The following is a 23,039-nucleotide window of genomic DNA, read 5'->3' on the forward strand; positions in this document are numbered from 1 at the left end:
CCAGACACTGTTATTCCCACTTGACATATATTAGCTCATTTAATCCTCACAACAACTCCATGAGATAAGGCACCACAACTTTGTTTTATAAATTAGGAAAACGAGGCACAGAAAGTTAAGATGACAAGTAAATAGTGAATGAAACAAGTATACAAACTTAATCCGCTTGATTCCAAAAGCACTTCCTACCACTATGCAATACAGTCAGTCCCTGGGTTACATTCAACTCCCGAACAACTCGTAAATAAGAATCAATTCCCGTAAAGCCTGTGATATTAACAATTCAAGGTACGGACAATGATTGTAATAACAAATGGGCACTACCTTACAATGTGCGTCAAAACATTATTATTATTACTGTATTATTATGTTACAGGTGTTTTTGTGTACCTGGAAGTGATTCCTCAATGTTTTCTGTGCACTGAAAGGTACACTTTATACTACATACTAAGATAAACATTTGACTATCTGACCTTAAATACCAATCGTACCTAAATGTTCTGACTTACATACAAATTGAAATTAAATACAGACTTAGGAACAGAATGCGTTCGTAATCCGGGGACTGCCTGTACTGCCTAAAAAATAGTTTACTGGTTTGTCTGCTTCTATATTTTAGGATACGTGGACGTGCTTCTCCCATAGTAGGTTAAAAACTGTTAGGTGGTACCTTCTCCCAAACCATGTATATGTGCGCAGTTACCTTTCAGACCAGCTCATGCGGAACCTGTACGTAAATCAAGAGGCAGTCATTGGAACAGAACGATGGTACACTGCATGGTCTAAAACTGGGAAAGGTGTGTGGCAAGGTCATATTCTTTCACTTTACTTATTCAATGTATATGTTTGTCATGGACTGAGTTGTGTTCCCCCAGAATGTGTCAACTTGGTTAGGCCATGACTCCCAGTACTGTGTGGCTGTCCTTCATCTTGTGATTTTCCTATGTGTTATAAATCATAATCTCTGCCTGTGGTTAAAGAGGATTAGGGTGGGATGTAACATACCCTTGCTCAGGTCACATCCCTGATCCAACACAAAGGGAGCTTCTCTGGGGTGTGGCCTGCACTACCTTTTATCTTACAAGAGATAAAAGGGAAAAAAGAAGAGAACTGGGGACCTCGTACCACCAAGAATGAAGTACCAGGAGCAGAGCGTGTCCTTTGAACCCAGGGTTCCTGCGCAGAGAAGCTCCTAGTCCAGGGGAAGACTAACAACAAGGACCTTCCTCTAGAGCCAACAGAGAGAGAAAGCCTTCCCCTGGGGCTGACGTCCTGAATTTGGACTTCTGGCCTACTAGAGAATATAAATTTCTCTTTGTTAAAGCCATCCACTTATGGTGTTTCTGTTATAGCAGCACTAGATAACTGAGACAGAATTAAGTACTGAGAGAGTGGGGTGCTGCTCTAACAGACACCTACAGTGTGGAAGCAGTTTTGAAACTGTGAATGGGGAATAGAAGACTCAGAAGGAAATGAGAAGTGTTAACACCAGAGAAAGTGCAGATGGTGAGAAACAGCAGCAGAGGACCAGCCTCGGCAGAACCAGGAGGCCAGCACCAGACAGCGCTGGAGCTGACCCACGGAGTGAGACGGCTGAGTGCCTCTGCGCAGGAGGCCTCCTGGTGGAGTGAGGTGCCTCCGGGCACTTATCGGTGGAGCTACAGAGCTCTGGTACACTCGCCCCAGCATGGCAGATGTGGGCGTGAGGCTCAAGGGCTAAGAGGCCAAGGAACCAGAAAGCAGGAGCTGAAGAGACAAGGAACACAGGAAGCCAAGCTGCCTCAGTCTCAAAGGGTATGGTCACAACCTCTGGGGTTTCAAAAGGTAGAGCCATGGCCTCTGGTGTTTCTAAGGGTGGACTCATCAATCAGATAGACTAGGAGAATGGAGCACCTAAAGGCAAGGGAGAAGAGTTGCTGGCCCGGTGGGACTGGAAGTCAGAGCTGAAGCCCAGAGCCGAGGGGCCTCCACTCAGAACCCATAGAGTGTGGCCAATACTACAGCCTGGAGGGGAGGGACACCGTGTAATAGTCTCAGAGAACAGAGGATTACTTTGAAGACTTGAAAGCTAATGTACTGTGTTCTGCCAACTTGCTTGGTGCCTGTTAATCCCTTCCTTCCCTCCCTCCAGTTTCTCCCACTTGTAATAGAAATGTCTAGCTTGTGCCTGTTCTGCTATTGTACCTTGGAAGCAGATAACTTGCATTCTAGATTTCACAAATGAGGAGGAATTTTTGGATTTGAACATGGAGTTGATTTAAGACTTTTGCTATGGTATGATGGGGTAAGTGTGTCTTACGTGTAGCAAGGACATGAATTTTGGGGGGGCCAGGTGTGGAATATCATGGGTTAAATTGTGTTCCCCCAAAATATGTGTCAACTTAGTTAGGCCATGATTCCCAGTATGTGTGGTTGTATTCCATTTTGTGATTGTAATTTTATGTTAAAGAAGATTAGGGAGGGATGCGATACCCTTGCCTCAGGTCACATCCCTGATCCAATGTAAAGGGAATTTCCCTGGGATATGGCCTGTACAGAAAGTAGGGACCTCATACCACCAAGAAAGAAGCACTGGGAGCAGAGCATGTCCTTTGGACCTGGGGTTCCTGCACAGAAAATTTCCTAGTCCAGGGCAAGACTGACGAGAAGGACTGTCCTTCAGAGCCAGGAGACAGAAAGCCTTTCGTTGGAGCTGACACCCTGAATTTGGAATTTAGCCTACTAGAATGTGAGATAATAAACTTCTCTTCGTTAAAGCCATCCACTTGTGGTATTTCTGTTACAGCAGCAGTAGATGACTAAGAAAATGCTGAACAAATAACCTGAGAAGCTGGGCTACATGAAAAAGAACAGGGCATCAGGAATGGAGGAAGTCTCGTTAATAACCCTCGATATGCAGATGACACAACCTTGCTTAAGCAAAACGAAGATGACTTTAAGCACTTACTGATGAAGGTCAAAGACTCCAGGATGGATTGCATCTAAACGTGAAGAAAACAAAACTCCTCAAAACTGGGCCTGTAAGCAATGTCATGATGAATGGTGAAGAAATTGAACTACTCAAGGATTTCTTTCTACTTGAATCAACGATCAGCACCCATGGAGGCAGCAGTCAAGAAATCAAAGGACGTACTGCATTGGACAAATCTGTGGCAAAAGACCTATCTAAAATCTTTTAAAAAGGGCGGGGCCAAGATGACGGAATAGGCAGATGCTTAAGGCAATTGCTCTTATACCAAAGACCTGAAAAATCAAGTGCAACGATTATATTTATGACAAACTAGGAGCCCTGAACATCAAAGGCAAAGTTTGAAAACGGACTGAGCGGAAGGAGGAGGTAGATTTGGTTCAGGAGCAGAGAGGAGTTACCAGACCTGAATCGCTGGGATCCTCAGGCACTGTCACCAGAAGTGGCTGTGGCAGGCTGGTAGTAGTACCGTTCGGTCACCGTTTCCTCAGGGAGAAGCAGCCAGCTGAACAGCCTACTCACACCTCCAACCCAGAGAAGAACGGCACTCTCGGCAAAAGCAAAGCACTTGTGTATATTTTACCATCCCCCCGCCCCATCCCCAAGCCAGTTTAAGTGGCTGTTGATTTCCCAGGACCTGACATAGGCCCACCTGAGCACCCTAAGCCATGCTCTCTGACTTGGAGAAGTAATAAATTCACAACAGGGAGAAAAGATAATTTGCCAGATCCAATAAGCTGGGGAACTCAGGATAGAAGTGGCTCCTGTCCAGGCATAAACGGTCCGTCGACTTTGAATACCTATCCCCCCTGGATGGACCTGTGTGGGCCTACTTCAGGAGAATAGGCCCTTGCTGACAGACTGCAACTGTTTAAGCTGTGCAGTGGAGAGGTGGGTCTTTGGTATTTTACACTACTTTGCCTATTAAACAGGGTCCTCACCTACACACATTAGGGGCCTAAGTATGTGGGCAGGTGACTCAAGTTACCCAATCACCCATGAAAGGGGTCCAAGGATAACTGGTACCTCCTAGTCCTTACAACCAAAAGCACTGGGTACACGAGGTCCGTCTGCAGAACCCACCCACCTGTGTGCTCTCGGGAACAGGGACGCGCTTTCCTCACAGACACTCAGGGGCGGTTGTCAGCCCTGTGCCTTATTCACAGTGTAACCCCTTGCTGCAACTGGATACCAATACCTACACCGAACATCCCTGCCCCTCTAAGACTGTAGGACAGAGCCTGTACCACACACTTGAAGACCAGCTACCTGGACACTTGAGCTGAATCCACACAAGAAAAGTGAATTGACTCATAACCTCATATACCTGGTAACAGCTCTAGCCATCTAGTGATAGGATGTCAGAGCTCCAAAGGCGAAAATAATCAAGCTAGCTCACTCAAGCAACCCATTTGGGCATAACAACAAAAAAAAAACACCAAGAAAGTAGGATACAGTAAGCAAACATAAAATAAATACAATAAATTATAGATGGCTCAGAAACAGTCAATATCAAACCACATAAAGAAACAGACCATGATTGCTTCAATAAGCTCTCAAAACAAAGAGCAAAAGGATCTTCTGGATGAAGGTGCCTTCCTGGAATCACCGCATGCAGAATCCAAAAGATTAATATACAGAACTCTTCAAGACATCAGGAAGGAGATAGGGCAATACGCAGAACAAGCCAAGGAACACACAGATAAAACAGTTGAAGAAATTAAAAAGGTGATTCAAGAACATAATGAAAAATTTAATAAGCTGCAAGAATCCAGAGAGACAGCAATTAGAAACTCAGAAGATTAACAATAAAATTACAGAATTAGACAACTCAGTGCAAAGTCAGAGGAGTAGAATCGAGCAAGTGGAAGGCAGAAATGGTGACCCTGAAGATAAAGCACTTGGCTCTGATATATCTGAAGAAAAATCAGATAAAAGAACTAAAAAAATGAAGAAAACGTAAGAATCACATGGGACTCTATTAAGAGAAATAGCCTATGAGAGATTGGAGTACCAGAACAAGGAGGGATAACAAAAAAATACAGACAGAATTGCTGAAGATTTGTTGGCAGAAAACTTCCCTGATATTATGAAAGAGAAGATATCTATCCAAGATGCTCACTGACTCCACATAAGGAAGATTTAAAAAAAAAAAGTCACCAAGACATATTATAATCAAACTTACTGAAACCAAAGATAGAGAATTTTAAGAGCAGCTACAGATAAAGAAAAGTCGTCTACAAAGGACAGACAAAGAGAGAAACCTCAGACTACTCGACAGAAACCACGCAGGGAAGAAGGCAATCAGACGACTTATACAAAGCTTTGAAGGAAAACAATTGCCAGAATCATATCCAACAAAGCTGTCTCTCAAATATGAAGGTGGAAATTAGGACATTTCCAGATAAACAGAACTTCAGGGAATTCGCAAACACCAAACCAAAACTATAAGAAATACTAAAGGGAGGTGCTTGGTTAGAATACCAATAATATCATGTATCAACCCAAGACCAGAACACTGGACAGAGCAATCAGATGTTAACCAGACAGGGAAATAACAAAAATAAATCAAGACAAAAAAATGCTCAAAACAGGAAAACAGCGATGCCATTATGTAAAAGAAGACCACATTAAAACAAATAAAGAGGAACTAAGAAATGCAGTCACAGATCTTTCATATTGAGAGGAAGACAAGGAGATATAAAAAAATTAAAGGTAGGTTTATAGGGGTAAATATTAAGGTAACCACAAAGGAAAATAACTATGCTACTCATCAAAATAAAATAGTAGACAATCAGCAGAAACAAAACAACAATGAAGAAGAGGAAAAGACAATATATAAACTACTCAGCACAAAAATTTAAGAGGAAAAAAAAACTGTCAACAACACACACACACACAAAAGACATCAAAATGACAGCACTAAATTCATAACTATCCATAATCACACTGAATGTTAACGGACTAAATACACTGATAAAGAGACAGAGAGTAGCAGAATGGATAAAAAAAACACGATCGGTCTATATGCTGCCTACAAGAGACACACCTTAGAGACACAAACAAACTATACCTCAAAGGATGGGAAAAAATATATCAAGCAAACAACAATCAAAAAAGAATAAGAGTGGCAATACTTATTTCTGACAAAATAGACTTCGAAGTTAACTCCACAAAAAAGAATAAGGAAGGACAATATATAAGGATTAAAGGGACACTATTTTTTATACCCAGGAGGATACAACCATATTCAATATTTATGCACCCAATGAAAGGGCTGCAAGTACATAACACAAACTCTAACAGCACTGAAAAGTAAGATAGACACCTCCACAATTATAGTAGAAGACTTCAACACACCACTTTCGGTGAAGGACAGGACATCCAGAGAGAAGCTCAATAAAGACATCGAAGATCTAAATGCCATAATCAACCAACTTGACCTTATAGATATACACAGAACACTCCACCCAACAGCAACCATGTATACTTTCTTTTCTAGTGCGCATGGAACATTCTCTAGAATAGACCACATATTAGGTCATGATGCAAGCCTTAGCAGAATCCAAAACATTGAAATACTACAAAGCATCTTCTCTGACCATAAGGCCATAAAAGTAGAAATCAATAACAGAAAAAGCAGGAAAAAAAAAAAAATCAAACGCTTGGAAACTACACAATACTCTGTTCAAAAAGACTGGGTTATAGAAGACATTAAGGATGAAATAAAGAAATTCACAGAATCCAATAAGAATGAAAACAGTTCCTCTCAGTGAAAGCAGTGCTCAGAGGTCAATTTGTATCAATAAATGCACACATACAAAAAGAAGAAAGGGTCAAAATCAAAGACCTATCCCTACAACTTGAACAAACATAAAGAGGGAAACAAAAGAAAACTTCAGGCACCAGAAGAAAGGAAATAATAAAAATTAGAGCAGAACTAAATGAAAGAGAAAACGGAAAAACAACTGAAAGAGTTACCAAGGCCAAAAGCTGGTTCTTTGAAAAAAATTAACAAAATTGATAAACCAATGGCCAAAATGACAAAAGAAAAACCAGAGAGGAAGCAAATAACACAAATGAGATGGGCAATGTTACAACAGACCCAACCCCGAAAAATTGTACTCTTAACAAATTTGAAAACCCAGAAGAAATAGATGAATTTCTAGTAAGACACGACCTACCTAAACTAACACAAACAGAGGTAGAACAACTAAACATCCCATAACAAAAAAAGAGATTGAAAAGGTAATCAAAAAACTCCCAACAAAAAAAAAACCCTGGCCCAGATGCCTTCACTGCAGAGTTCTACCAACCTTTCAGAGAAGAGTTAACACCACTACTACTAAAGGTATTTCTGAGCATAGAAAAGGACCGAATACTACCAAAATCATTCTATGAAGCCACCATATCCCTGATACCAAAACCAGGTAAAGACGGCACAAAAAAAGATAATTACAGACCTACTTCCCTCATGAACTTAGATGCAAAAATCCTCAACAAAATTCTAGCCAATACAATTCAACAACATAACATATCAAAAAAATAATTCACCACGACTAAGCGGATTCATACCAGGTATGTAGGGATGGTTCAACATTAGAAAAACAATTAATGTAATCCATCATATTAATAAAACAAAAGACAAGAATTACATGATTTTCTCAACTGATGCAGAAAAGGCATTTGACAAAGTTCAACACCCATTCACGATAAAAACGCTCAGTAAAACAGGAATAGAAGGAAAATTCCTCAACATAATAAATGGCATTTCTACGAAGCCAAGAGCCAACATCATTCTAAATGGAGAGAGTCTGAAAGCAGTCCCCTTGAGATCAGGAACTAGACAAGAATGCCCTTTATCACTGCTCTTATTCAACATCGTGCTGGAGGTCCTAGCCAGAGCAATTAGGCTGGATAAGGAAATAAAGGACATCCAGATTGGCAAGGAAGAAGGAAAAGTGTCTCTATTTCCAGGTGACATGATCTTATACACAGAAAACCCTAAGGAATCCTCAAGAAAACTACTGAAACTAACAGAAGAGTTCTGCAGAATATCAGGATACAAGAAAAACCTACAAAAATCAGTTGGATTCCTCTACACCAACAAAAAGAACATCGAAGAGGAAATCACCAAATCAATACCATTTACAGTAGCTCCCAAGAAGATAAAATACTTAGGAATAAATCTTACCAGAGGTGGAAAAGACTCATACAAAGAAAACCACAAAACACTTCTGCAAGAAATCAAGAGAGACCTACATAAGTGGAAAAACACACCTTCCTCATGCATAGGAAGACTTAAAATTATAAAAATGTCTATTCTACCAAAAGTGATCTATACATTTAATGCAATTCTGATCCAAATTCCAATGACATTTTTTAATGAGATGGAGAAACAAATCACCAACTTCATATGGAAGGGAAAGAGGCCCCGGATAAGCAAAGCGTTACTGAAAAGGAAGAACAAAGTGGGAGGCCTTATTCTACCTGATTTTAGAACCTATGTATACCGCCACAGTAGTCAAAACAGCTTGGTACTTGTACAACAACAGATACATAGACCAATGGAAGAGAATTGAGAATCCAGACATAAATCCATCCACGTATGAGCAGTTGATATTTGATGAAGGCCCCAAAACAGTTAAATGGGGAAAAGGCAGTCTTTTTAACAAATGGCGCTGGCATAACTCAATATCCATCTGCAAAAAAATGAAAGAAGACCCATACCTCACTCCATGCACAAAAACGAGCTCAAAATGGATCAAAGACCTAAATATAAAATCTAAAACGATAAAGATCACAGAAGAAAAAAATTGGGACAACCTTCGGAGCCCTAATACATGGCATAAACAGTATATAAAACATTATTAACAATGCAGAAGAAAAACTAGATAACTGGGAGCTCCTAAAAATCAAACACCTACGCTCATCCAAAGACTTCACCAAAAGAGTAAAAAGATTACCTACAGACAGGGAAAAAGATTTTAGCTATGACATTTCCGATCACCTGTCAGATCTCCAGAATCTATATGATACTGCAAAACTCAACTACAAAAAGACAGATAACCCACTTAAAAAATAGGCAAAGGATATGAACAGAGACTTCACTAAAGAAGACATTCAGGTAGCTAACAGATACATGAGGAAATGCTCACGATCATTAGCCATTAGAGAAATGCTAATCAAAACTACAATGAGATTTCATTTCACTCCAACGAGGCTGGCATTAATCCAAAAAACACCAAATACTAAATCGTGGAGAGACTGGAACACTTATACACTGCTGGTGGGAATATAAAATGGTACAACCAGTTGGGAAATTGATTTGGCGCTTCCTTAAGAAACTAGAAATAGAACCACCATACAATCCAGCAATCCCACTCCTTGGAATATATCCTAGAGAAATAAGAGCCTTTGCACGAACAGATATATGCACGCCCATGTTCACTGCAGCACTGTTTACAACAGCAAAAAGATGGAAGCCATCAAGGTGCCCATCAACAGATGAATGGATAAATAAATTACGGTATATTCACACAATGGAATACTACGCACTGATAAAGAACAGTGAGGAATCTGTGAAACATTTCACAACATGGAGGAATCTGAAAGGCATTATGCTGAGTGAAAATACTCTGTTGCAAGAGGACAAATACTGTATAAGACCACTATTTTAAGAACTCAAGAAATAGTTTAAACAGAAAAGAGAATATTCTTTGACAGTTATGAAAGGGTGGAGGGAGGAAGAGAGGGATAAGACTTTTTACTAATTAGATAGTAGATAAGAACTATTTTCGGTGAAGGGAAAGACAACACATAATATAGGAAAGGTCAGTACAATTGGACTAAAGCAAAAGCAAAGAAGTTTCCTGAATGCACTGAATGCTTCAAAGGCCAGCGTAGCAGGGGCAGGGGTTTGGGGACCATGGTTTCAGGGGACATCTAAGTCAACGGGCATAGTAAAATCTATTAAGAAAATATTCTTCATTCCATTTTGGAGAGTGGCGTCTGGGGTCTTAAACGCTAGCAAGCGGCCATCTAAGATGCATTAATTGGTCTCAACCCACATGGAGCAAAGGAGAATGAAGAACACCAAAGACACAAGGTATTTATGAGCCCAAGAGGCAGAAAGGGCCACATAAACCAGAGACTACATTAGCCTGAGACCAGAAGAACTAGATGGTGCCTGGCTACAATTGATGACGTCCTGACAGGGAACACAACAGAAAACCCGTGAGGAAGCAGGAGAGCATTGGGATGCAGACCCCAAACTCTCGTAAAAAGACTGGACTTAATGGTCTGACTGAGACTAGAGGGACCCCGGAGGTCATGGTCCCCAGACCTTCTTTAAGCCCAAGACAGGAACCATTCCCAAAGCCAACTCTTCAGACAGGGATTGGACTGGACTATGGGATAGACAATGATGCTGGAGAAAAATGAGCTTTTTGGATCAAGTGGACAGATGTCTAAAAAAACAAAAAAAAAATTTTTTTTTTTTTTAGACATATAAGACTATGCTGGCATCTCCTGTCTGAAGGGGAGATGAAAGGGTAGAGGGGGTCAGAAGCTAGCTGAACACTAAAAAAGAAGAGTGGAGGAAAGGAGTGTGCTGTCTCATTGGGGGAGAGCAATTAGGAATATATAGCAAGGTGTTCATAAATTTTTATATAAGAGACTGACTTGACTTATAAGCTCTCACTCAAAGCACAATAAAATAAAAAAAAAAAAATCTTAAAAGATGTCACTGTGGTGATTAAGGTACGTCTGACCCAAGCCATCACATTTTCAATTACCTCATTGGCATGTGAAAGCTGGACAATAAGGAAGTCTGAGAAGAACTGATGCATTCAAATTACGGTGTTGGCAAAGAGCATGGACTGCCAGAAGAACAAACAAGTCCATCTTGGAGGAAGTACAGCCAGAATGCCCCTTAGAAGCCAAGTATGGTGAAATTTCCTCTTGCTTACTTTGGACACATCATCAGGAAGGACCAATCATTTAAGAAGGGCATCATGCTTGATAAAGTAGAGGGTGGCGAGAAAGAGGACATCCTTAATGAAATGGATTGACACAGTGGCTGCAACCATTGTGAGGACAGTGTACACATAAGGTCACTTTGTGTTGGGACAATTTGATGGTACCTAACAACAATCCTGTCCTATCTCTGTCCTTCCTTGTCTTTAGGTTCCAGATCACCTGGCCCTATATTACTTATGAAACGTTGCAATAACAGCCACAGGCACAGCTTTGCTACCAGGACTAACACACTACCCTCCCTTTGCTTTATGAGAGATCTATAACAGCAGCAGCCCCACCCCAGACTCAGGTTATTCCAGGAAGCCCATCTTCAACCCAGACAGAGCTAATTACCCCTCCAGGTGCACCCTTGGAAACTGGTATTTAAACTTATTTAGACAGAATATACAGATAGTTGACTCTCCTATGTCTCTGGGTTCCAAACCTGCAGTTCAACCAACCACAGATCAAAAAAAAAAAAAAAACTTAGAAAAAAGTTACATTGTTGCTGACATGTACTATGTAGTTAGGTCTAAGATGGCTGCACCTGTACTGAATACCTACAGAGTTGTTTTTCTTGTTGTTTTTCCCTAATCAATACAGTATAACAACTATTTACAAAGCATTTGCCTAGTACTGGGTATTGTAAGCAATCTAGAGGTGATTTACAGCATACAGGAGGATGTGCACAGGTTATATGTAAATACTACACCATTTTATATAAAGGACTTGAGCATTCGAGGATCTGGGTATCTGCGGGGGGTCCTGGAACCAAAATCCTCCCCATGGATACCGAGGAGTGACTGCATGTAACTAAGTAAAACCACAGTTTAGTAAACAATACTTACCATACTACTTGCCATTTACTTTCTGATATTTTTCTTTCTACTTGTCACAACCCAATTTGTTTCATAATCAACTTGTTAAAACCTGCAGCTGACAAACACTAAACTAGAGGATATAGATATTATACTGAAATTACCTGGTTCCACCAAAATAAAAACCTTGTCTTATTTGTGTTTACATCCCTACCCACTAGCCCTCAACAAGAAGCCCTGGTGCCACAGTGGCTAAGTGCATGGCTGCTAACTGAAAGGTCAGCAATTCAAATCCACCAGCAGTTCCACAGAAGAAAAGCCCTAGTGATCAGCTCCCATCAAGGCTGCTGTTGTTAGGTGCCATCCAGTCGGTTCTGACTCATAGTGACCCTATAACTGCTCCACAGGGTTTCCAAGGAGCGGCTGGTGGATTCAAACTGCTGACCTTTTGGTTAGCAGGCAAGCTCTGAACCACTGTGCCACCAGGGATCCCTCCCCTAGCAAACCCTACGGGGCAGTTCTACTCTGTCATATAGGGTCAATATGAGTTGGAATCAATTCGATGGCATGCAACAGCAACCCTCAACATATACTTGTTGAACTGAGCTGATAAAAAGTACTTAACTGCTGTACCTTAAACTGTCACACATTATCTGCAGCCTGATAAGTTTTTTCTCAAAAGGGAATATCCAAATAATAGCTTTATGTGAAAAAGCACGCACGTATTTATTTAACAAGACTTCTACTTACACCTCCCGGGTCAATCTCAAAGGATGATGAGAACAGTGGCCCTTTGCCACTGAAGCTCATAATGTAGATTACCATCCCACCACACACACACAAAACACACATACTTTTTTTTTAGTTATGAAGAAGGGAGGCAGAAATTTAAGAATTTAGGTATTCCCTGGACTATCCAGGGCTTTGGTGTATTAACAGCAGGAAGTGTAATCCCCGATGCACTTGCTTTCCCTCTCTGTGACCTTACTGATAAGGAATGGTCACCTCCTGAGCGAAGGGCAAAGTAAACGTTGTAAATTCATCGTGGAAGTTCCAGGATGTTAACAAGACTCCCAAGGCAAAGAATAAGGAGGAGTGGTAAGCATCCTGCCTAGCACTGAGCACGCCGCTGGATAAATGAACAGGATAAAGTATACGCCTGCACATTCTTTTCTGCAGTCCAGTGATATTTAACTGCTATCTATTTAAATTACAAAGACTTGGAAGTTAATACTAAATTTCCAGGAAGTTCACCAAGGACACATAACTAGTCAGCAGCAATGCTGCGCCCAGAATCCAATTCACTATTTTCTTCTCTGTTCCACTGCCACCCCATATTAAAGGCTGTACCCTTAGACAGAGATGATAAAGTGGGTATTAGGACATTTGTATAAACAGAAAAAAGCTCCACGTTTATTTATTATCTCTGCATATAAGATGGTTTGTCTATTGCAGGAATAAAAAAAATTTGTGAACTTTTCTTTCTTAAATGGCAAAAAGAGTAAACCGACAGAAAACTAAAGTAAATCCATTTTTCTGGCCTAATCAAAGTTATAAAGGACTACAAAAAAACTTCCACAAATTAAACAAACGTTTATTCGCCCCCCTCCCCAAAAACATTTAAGCACAACTTAAGCCACCTGTGTAGGCACAAAGCAGAGCCCTCAGTGGCAGAAAAATAGGCAAAATTACAAGCCTAACCTCTGTGGCAGGAGATGTGCTCACACTCTAAAATCTGGACACACAAAGCATTTCTGACTTATGACAAGTCACGAGTTCAGATAAAATTAATCAGAGTAAAGTGTCAGTTATTTTTAGAAAATGGAGCTAGAGGTAGCAATGAGACATTAAGGTTACGAACCAGGTGATTATGAACCAGATATCATCAAAGATTTTAAATTAAGATATTGTGCGCAAAATAAATTTTGTAACAGGATGTATTTTATACCAGTGTTTTAGAACACAAGAAATTTCTGACATCAAATAAAAAATCTGTTTTCTCTTTTAATTTACAGACACTGAAGTGAATTAATTTTTAAGAAGAGATTTCATTTTCTACTTCGCTACAACATTAGGGGTAACAGAACGCAGTAAGGACCTGAATCTTAAAATTACTTTACGAAAAGCGTACAGAATGTTCCTCTGGCAGTAGGATCTCATCCAACACCTGGATTTCCCTGGTGGGAAGCAAAATCCACAAATTCATCTATTATAACAGAAACAAAAAAGAATTATCTAAATATATCTCTGAGCAAACGGAATGCCAAAAATTATTACAGTAGAAACTTGACCGAGTAAGACCCCGAACCTTTATTTCAATGGTAAGGCTCACTTTTTGTGGTCTGAAACGATCCTCAGTGTGGCATTCTGGTCCCTCTAAGATCTGGCACTCTTCTACCTCCCACCTTTCTATGCTACCCCCTTTTACTGACCCACGGAGAACACAAAACCAACCTGGGGTCGAACCGTATACTAGGCATGTACTACTCCCTTCACAGCATTACTCCTTCTTTGCTCCCCACCAAGAATGCCCTATCAAATGCCCATGTGTCCTTAAAGACTCTGCCTTCTTTGATAACGCTTATCAAAAGGAGACTGATCTTTTCCTCCCCTAAAGTCCCACAGCACATATTCCATTCCCCATGCACCTACGCCATTCACTAGAAATTTCTTCACTTTATTTTTAAATTTACAATGGCTTCTTATAACCCTACCAGACTCAAAAATACCAGCTTATTACAGATACATACATTGTGAGAAGGATACCCTTACAATTACAGCAGGAGCCAAACTATCTGGATCAAATCCTAACTACTAAATTATTTAACATTTCTGTACCTCAGTTTTACTAACTGGAAATTGGGGATTAGGGTAATAGTACCTACTTCACAAGATTGCGATGAGGATTAAAATGATTTGATACGTGTAAATGACTGATACACACGAAGCACGTAGAACAGTAGCTGTCAAACAGCAAATTCTATTAAGTAACAGCTATTACAAATTATTATTATTATCACATCATTCTCCACAATATCTAGTAGTACTTGATATAATAGAGGTCAATAAACACTGTGAATGAAACAATTTAAAAAAAAATTTTTTAACATCCCTCATGGAGTATAAAACGGAGGCTCAAGGCCCAAAAAACCAAACCCACTATGCTGTTGTTGTCAACTGCCTCGGAGTAGGCCACCAACTCATGGCGGCCCCATGCACCATGGAATGAAACAATGTGCCATCCCCACAATCGGTTGAGGGTCTGACTGCTGTGATCCATAGGGCTTTCACTGGCTGATTTTCAGAAGCAGATTGCCAGGTCTTTCTTCCTAGTCCGTCTTAGTCTGGAAGCTCCCCTGAAACCTGTTCAGCATCATAGCAACACGCAAGTCTCCACTGACAGATGGGTGGGGGCTCTGGATGAGATACACTGGCCAAGAATTGAACTCAAGTCTCCCGCCTGGAAGGTCCTACCACTAAACTACCAATGCCTGGTAAAGGAAAAGAATTCGACTCCCAAAACTACTTATTTAAAATTCACGAATTAAGAAGAAAGTTAAAGTATAAAATTAACAGCCCAAATAATCCAAGTTCCCTGTTCTGATAAAATTGGAGGAGACATTTTATAAGAGAACTTGATTGTTCTTGATATAGAAAATTTATCCCAAAAGATGGCTATTTCTAAAATGTCATCTTAATTTCTAATCCTTAACAATATATTAACTAATCCTATTTTGAATTAACTTACCTTTTCAGCATATGTATTATTCACTTGAGTAGTTAAGCTTCATAATTTACCATCTTACCCTGAAAAACAGTATTTAGTTTAGCCCATAAAGGTAATCTCTACCTCCAGTACTCAAGGATGTAGTAAACATATCTGTGTTTGCCTTATTGATACCCTTTGCAATTTTATATTTTGAGTACTTGCCTTTTCACTCTTTATCAGCCTGAAAACGTATTTCTAATCGTTGTATTTTGTCCTCACAGGGAAGCTGATTCAGTTTCTTGACTTATATTAGCTGCCTGTCGTCATATCTCCAGTTCCTTTGCGTGGACCCATGGCTACAATGGGTCATAAATTACGGAAAACAATCTTTTACCCACAGATATTGGGATACTACAGTATGTTTTAGGTAATACCATATAGTCAAGTAAACTGAATAACTGGCTGATCTGTACCACAAGAAGACAATGTTACTTAAGGTAACGTTGGCTTATATTAACTGAGTTAAGTCTCCTCAAGGGATAAGGAACTTATTTGGGCTGCCAAGAGTGGGACTGATTTAGACCTTTAAAAACACTCCTAAAGGATTATTTGTGAAAATATAATAGAAATAAAAGCTTCTATTTTGGTGATAACAACATCAGAAGCCACATTTACTCTCAAACAAGTTATGGCTTTTTTTTTATTTGCATATTTTATATAGAGATGGAGGCTCTAAGTAAATTTTGTCAAAGACTGTCAAGTTTCATATTGGGGATTTAAATTTCTCAAGCTCGGGTCTTCTGGTTTATGATCACAGACAAACGGACAGATGTCATAGCTTAGAGAAAACACTGCTAGTCTTGTTTTACATTTGACTACTGATTAACAAATAATGTGACATTTGAACAGTCACCATTCGTTCACCTGGCTTCCGGTTTAAAGCAATTCTTGCCACAGAGCTGGTGGTGGGAACATAGGAGAGTTTATGATCACAACGTTAAAAATTTAAAAACTGGGTAGTGAGATTACCGGAAATTTTTATTTCCTTCTTTACGCTTTTAGGTAGTTCCTCAAATGTTCTAAAATTATACACATACATACACAGAGAAAGAGATTTTTACTAAGAGGGCAACTCTAAGAGAAAGTTCAATAATATAAGGGGAACCTGATATAGTTTTTCTCAAAATCTGAAAAGCAATCTTTTACTAACTATAGAATACTACAAGGAAATTATGTTACAAGTGTTCAGAGACTAGAGCAGTGTCTAGCAGACACAATGCAATTAATAAATATTTCCGAATACACTTAAAAATGTAATTCTAATAGAATACTAGATTTAAAAAGTATTCCAAATACAAAGTACATTTTAAGTAGTAACAAACCAAAAATGCTTAAGAAAATCAACATTCTTTATTTTCGTATGTAAACAAAAGTTTGAGTTAAACCATAAAGTAAGTTTACAATATCATGCAGTTATTCAAACTAATATGGTTCATAAATGAAGCCACCCAGGTAAGAGATTTTTCTTGAAGTTCAATCTTTTTTCTAGAACAACAAATGCCAACTAACCTATTTTTAGAATAACCAATTTAAGAAAAATGCAAAACAGCAGTTTAACATGCCATTACTTTAAGGAGACCAAGGAAGCGCCTGCTAAAAGATCTACGTGAATGCTGGGTGCTTTGCCGGTTTCACAAACTATTAACTATTATTTTTTCTGATGTGCAAAAAGCACAGTGAATGTTTCCATCACACCAATTTTTCAAAGTATCTGTAGAAGAAAACGTAGTACGTTAATCAGCTAAAATGCATATTAAATGAAAAACATATATATAAATATTTTCATTCTGACTGCCATTTTAAGTACTTTAAAACACAGGTAGAGCTTTTACTGTAAATTTACTTTATGGTGTAAAAGCTAGATGGTAACTGAAAAGAGATGAAATATAATGGTATATACACACACTTGATTTCTCTGTAAATTTAAGGAAATACTTGTAAGTTTTCTCAACAACAACAACAAAAAAATTACTTTTTTAGGTGTGAACCAACATGACTTAGTTAGTTGTAAAAGCAGATTTTCAATTTCGTAGTTAAATAGAAAGAGGATTTTTCACAGAGAAGATGGAGTCGGAGGCCAATGTGATCTGAAGCAGTACTAATCTGCACAGAGAAAACAATCAGTGACGACTACAGAACCATTCGAAAGGTTGCATTTTCCCCTTACTAACAACCCAGGGCGACTCAACGACGTACTACAACGTTTAAAGGACAAACGTGAACCTGTTTAATTAAACTAGAGAACTGCCGGCTGCATGAAAAACATACCAACAGAGGATTCATAGCAACGGGATGGTATTACCTCTTTTATGTAATTCCCTGAGGGGAATACTGTCTCCTCCCCCGTCATAAGGCAAATAGGGATCGGAAGAAGCATCCATGATTAGAATTTTTAAAAAGCGGCAGCAAAAGAAAAAGAAAAGCTTGCTAGCTTAAAAATACAGTGGCATTTCTTCTACCCCTGCTGCAGCAGGCAAGGGAGATGCCATATTTGATGAGGATTAGAACTGTAGTTCGACTGGCTGAAGCAACTGGGTTCTTCCACAGCCGATGATGTCATCAAAGGGAAATTATTGCAGGCTGGTTGCTAGTGGCTACAATCTAGCTAGGCTTAGAGGCAGGACAGGCGTCTTAATCAGGTCCTGCTACGTATGATGATGACTAAGCTCCAAGTATAACAGAAAAAAACTGGTTCCAGAATTTTAAAGCACTCAGCAGTATAGCTTCTATAACATCAGTGGCAACTATGCTAAGACAACAGAAACATTGCTTCATTTTTAAGATAAGAACAAAGTATTCAATACAGAAATGTGAAAAGGAAATTTTGGATACAGTCTATGCCCTTTTTCATTTGTAATATAGAAACCTAGGGATAACACTCTAATATGTTGTATGATTTTATAATGTAAATGTACTTATTTTATACAGTAATGTGATGTGGGTTTATGAAGACAAAAGAAAATGTAATGCCATACAGAAAAGACTAAAACATACCAAAGGTGAGCTGTTAATAGTATTTTTTTTAATTAACTAAAATATACAGCAGCCTTTTGTTGAGGATTAAAATACTAACCAGTTGAAGGCGTTTCTGTTTTTGTTTTTTTTATCTCATTGATCCCCTCCAGCAGCCCTCTTGTTTGTTCCCTCAAGGAACTAGCTAGTCAGACATTCTGGCTTTGAGGAGAAAAAAAATTTACCTGCATACTGGGAAACTTCATTACAGTTTGTAAAGCCAGGCAACAGGGCACTTAGTAGGAAGGAGTCTTCATATCTCTCAACACAAAGGCTTTTTGCTTAAAGGCGCACAGTAAAATGTGTCCAAAATTAGGTATTCCAATCATCTCTTTGCTAGAATTTTTTTTTTGTAAAATTCAGAAATAAAGCACTTCATTTCGTTTAAAACTGCCACTCTAAAAATCTAATGCTCAGAGTTCAAACTTTTACAGTTACCATTCTTTCAAGTGTTTCCACTAGACCACTTGCTATGGTGCTAAATAAAAACTTGCCATTCATTAAGAGCAATTCCATTGGACTCAGGAGTTCTGTGTAATTTGTTTCTAGGGCTTCGAACCTGCGAATTTACTTTTCCATCCCAGATATACTGAATCAGAATCTACCTTTTGAACAAGATCCCCGGGTGATTCTGGTGTATAATAAATTTTGAGAACCATTGCTCTGCTAGTGGTTCTCAGAATTCGTCCCCAACCAGCAGCATTAGCATCCCCTGGGAACTTGTTAGAACTACTCTCAGCAGGAGTTGGAACCAGAACAAACCCGTTTGAAGCCCTGTTTCTTTCCCCAAGTATTGAGCGGGCCAATTTCTAAGATCCACTCCAACTCAAACTGTTTATTCATGAATGTGGGGTGAGGGATGCAAGTAGAGATCTCAAAGAGTAGGAAAGAGGAGAAATACATTTCAGTTACCTGCAGTTTTTTAAAAAATTGTTTAAAGTTTCTATACTTCAAAAAGTTTGCACTTCAGTCAGACAGAACTTCTTAGAAAATTCCATCTGGGATTTGGAAGGAATGGTTCTGGAAAAAGAATCTAAACTAAAATTACTGCTACAGGCATAGTCTATCTAATCCTGATTCTAGCTACTAATATTTATGATGGGATTGTAAGTTTTTTTTCATTCTGTTGTATTTTTCAAATTTTCTTGGAAATAATTTTTTAGACAAGAAAAGCATTGACAAGAGCTAATTTTACATACTACAGGTAAAACTGGTCATTTGGTATGTTCTAGTACCATAAGATTTTTATTTTAAAGACATGTTTTACGGCATTTACAAATGATTTAGTTTTTAATGATACCATTTATGTCCTTGCATGGTTTCACATAAAATGAAAATCAATTTACAAGTTTTTCTGGTATTTGTAGGAGCTCTCTCAACTTGTTTCACCTGATCTACAACTTTGTCAGAAATGAAAAATGAATCTGATAGTTAACACTAACTAGAGAAGTTTGTTTTCAAATATTAAGAATACCCTCCCTATAAAACATACTGACAATATTACATAAGTAAAAGTTTTGTAGAAAAGCATACAGATTAAATAGGTATGCTGAAAGAATACAACCCTGACGCACACCTTTCCTGACTTTAAACCAATCAGTATTCCTTTGTTCTGTCCGAACAACTGCCTCTTGATCTATGTGAAGGTTCCTCATGAGCACAATTAAGTGTTCTGGAATTCCCATTCTTCGCAATGTTATCCATAGTTTGTTATGATGCACACGGTCGAATGCTTTTGCATAGTCAATAAAACACAGGTAAACATCCTTCTGGTATTCTCTGCTTTCAGCCAGGATCCATTTAATCTGTAGGCTGAGCAAATAATCTGAGAAGCTGGACTATATGAAGAAGAACGGGGCATCAGGATTGGAGGAAGACTCATTAACAGCCTGCGTTATGCAGATGACACAGCCTTGCTTGCTGAAAGTGAAGAGGACTTGAAGCACTTACTAATGAAGATCAAAGACCACAGCCTTCAGTATGGATTGCACCTCAACAATAAAGAAAACAAAAGTCCTCACAACTGGACCAATGAGTAACATCATGATAAACAGAGAAAAGATTGACGTTGTCAAGGATTTCATTTTACATGGATCCACAATCAACAGTCGTCAAAGCAGCAGCCAAGAAATCAAAAGACGCATTGCATTGGGTAAATCTGCTGCAAAGGACCTCTTCAACATGTTGAAGAGCAAAGATGTCACCTTGAAGACTAAGGTGCACCTGACCCAAGCCATGGTATTTTCAATCGCATCATACGCACGTGAACACTGGACAATGAATAAGGGAGACCAAAGAAGAACCGACTCCCTTAAATTGTGGTGCTGGCAAAGAATATTGAATATACCATGGATTGCCAAAAGAACGAACAAATCTGTCTTAGAAGAAGTACGGCCAGAATGCTCCTTAGAGGCAAGGATGGCGAGACTGGGTCTTACATAATTTGGACATGTTGTCAGGAGGGATAAGTCCCTGGAGAAGGACACCATGCTTGGTAGAGTACAGGGTCAGTGGAAAAGAGGAAGGCCTTCAACGAGGTGGATTGACACAGTGGCTGCGAACAATGAGCTCAAGCATAACAAGGATTGTAAGGATGGCTCAGGACCGGGCAGTGTTTCGTTCTGTTGTGCATAGGGTCGCTATGAGTCGAAACCGACTCGACGGCACCCAACGACAACAACAAAAAGTTTTGTAGTCATATTTAAATTATTTTTAGCTAAGGACCAAAACTGGTGTGTATGTGTGTGTGTTTATAAATGTATTATATACATAACATATAATTATTTTCGTATAGAGTTAAGGAGCCCTGGTGGTGCAATGGTTAAGCCTTCGGCTGCTAATCAAAAGGTTGGTGGCTCAAACCCACCCAGCTGACCTGCAGGAGAAAAGACCCAGCAATCTGATCTTGTAAAAATTACAGCCTAGAAAATCCTATGGGGCAGTTGTTCGGTCACCCGGGGTCACTATGAGTTGAAAATCAACTCAACAGCGCTTATTAAAAACAAAAGAGTTACGTTTAGAATGAGACACACCAAACTGTTAACCAAACTGTTATTGCTGATGAATGAGATGGAGGTGGGAAAGAGGGAGGGGCATTCAGTTTTTACTTTATATTCCTCCACACTGTTTTAAGATTTTAACAAATACATTATTTTGTAATAATCTGAAAATTTTTTAAATGTCAAAGTAAACAAATCTCTCATGCTTGTGAGGTCAACAGCTGCTACCTTCTCTTAATGAATCATTCTCAAGTTAAAGTGATTTCCAATTATACTTTAGAAAAGAACAAGCTATATTGGAAGGTGTGGCAAAAAAGGACTTTGACATAGAATTAGGTATTATAGTTTAATCAAGTTGATTATAATTTGGGTGGGGCCAAAGTGGAAAGAGAGCAGAAAGACAAAGAATTTCTAGGCACAATTCTGGGAAATGGCTCAAGATGAAAATCCAAGGAAACAAACACACTATACCAGCAGTACATATAAAACCCAAACCAAATCCGTTGTTGAGTCGATTCTGACTCATAGTGACCCTATAGGACAGAGTAGAACTGCCCCAGAGAGTTCCCAAGGAGCGCCAGGTAAATTCGAACCGTTGACCCTTTGGTTAACAGCTATAGCACTTAACCGCGATACCACCAGAGTTTCCGGCAGTACATTACAAGGCTTTAAAAATTCACAAGGGGAGGGTATTTTTACTTTCAAACACATACTAGGTTCTAACCCCGATTTGATGTATAATTCTGGAATTACAACTTCTTTGGAATGTGTTTACTTATCTTGACACCAGGTGGACAGTCTTGATGACAATAAAAAAAACAACCAAACCAAACCCGTTTCCATCTATTTGATTCTGACTCATACCAAACCTGTACGAAGGGTAGAACTGCCCCACTGGGTTTCCGAGGCTGTAAATCTTTACGGAGGCAGACTGTCACATCTTTCTCCCGCAGAGCAGCTGTTGGGTTCAAACCCCCAACTTTTTGGTTAGCAGCCAAGCCCTTAACCACTGCGCGACCAGGGCTCCTTCAGATGACGATAGCGTTACAAACAGAAATCTTTAAGCCCCTCCTAACACTAATGGCCCAAGAAAACGTACATTTTATGTACTTAATTTAAAAAAAAGAAAGAAATTAAAAATGTTTTTTGTCTTTAGATCTAACTGAATTTACAGGAAATACAAGAAAGAAGGAAACATGTTAAATGATGCCAAAGAAATGCCATCAGCCAAATTAGGTCAAAACCAAGTCTCAATAAATTTTAAAAGACTGAAATCATACAAAGTATCTTTCCTGACTACAATGGAATGAAACTAAAAATCAATTAACAGAAGGGATACTGGAAAATTCATAAATATTAGGAAAATAAACAACATATTCTTAAAACAGTTCAGGGTCAAAGAAGAAACTGCTATGAGAAAAATGAAAACTAAAATACAATATACCAAAAAATAT

The 23,039-nt window shown here is 39.1% G+C and overlaps 1 protein-coding gene across 9 annotated transcripts in view; it reads right to left on the bottom strand.

Moving 5' to 3' along the window:
- The window catches only part of CLCN3 (chloride voltage-gated channel 3), a 109,478-nt gene that overhangs the window by 48,595 nt on the left and 37,844 nt on the right, over positions 1-23,039 (bottom strand). The window contains exon 1 of one of the 9 annotated variants that reach the window (XM_003415805.4): positions 17,877-21,322. The exons of 7 other annotated variants lie outside the window; for them this stretch is intronic. In XM_003415805.4, the coding sequence (XP_003415853.1) occupies positions 17,877-17,955 (79 nt within the window). In that variant the 5' untranslated portion in view covers positions 17,956-21,322. Of the gene's footprint in view, positions 1-17,876; positions 21,330-23,039 lie in introns of those variants that run through there. One more of the 9 variants, XM_023554977.2, reaches the window with a different exon arrangement.

This window comes from Loxodonta africana, chromosome 21, assembly GCF_030014295.1.
Source record: "Loxodonta africana isolate mLoxAfr1 chromosome 21, mLoxAfr1.hap2, whole genome shotgun sequence".
Lineage (NCBI taxonomy): Eukaryota > Metazoa > Chordata > Mammalia > Proboscidea > Elephantidae > Loxodonta > Loxodonta africana.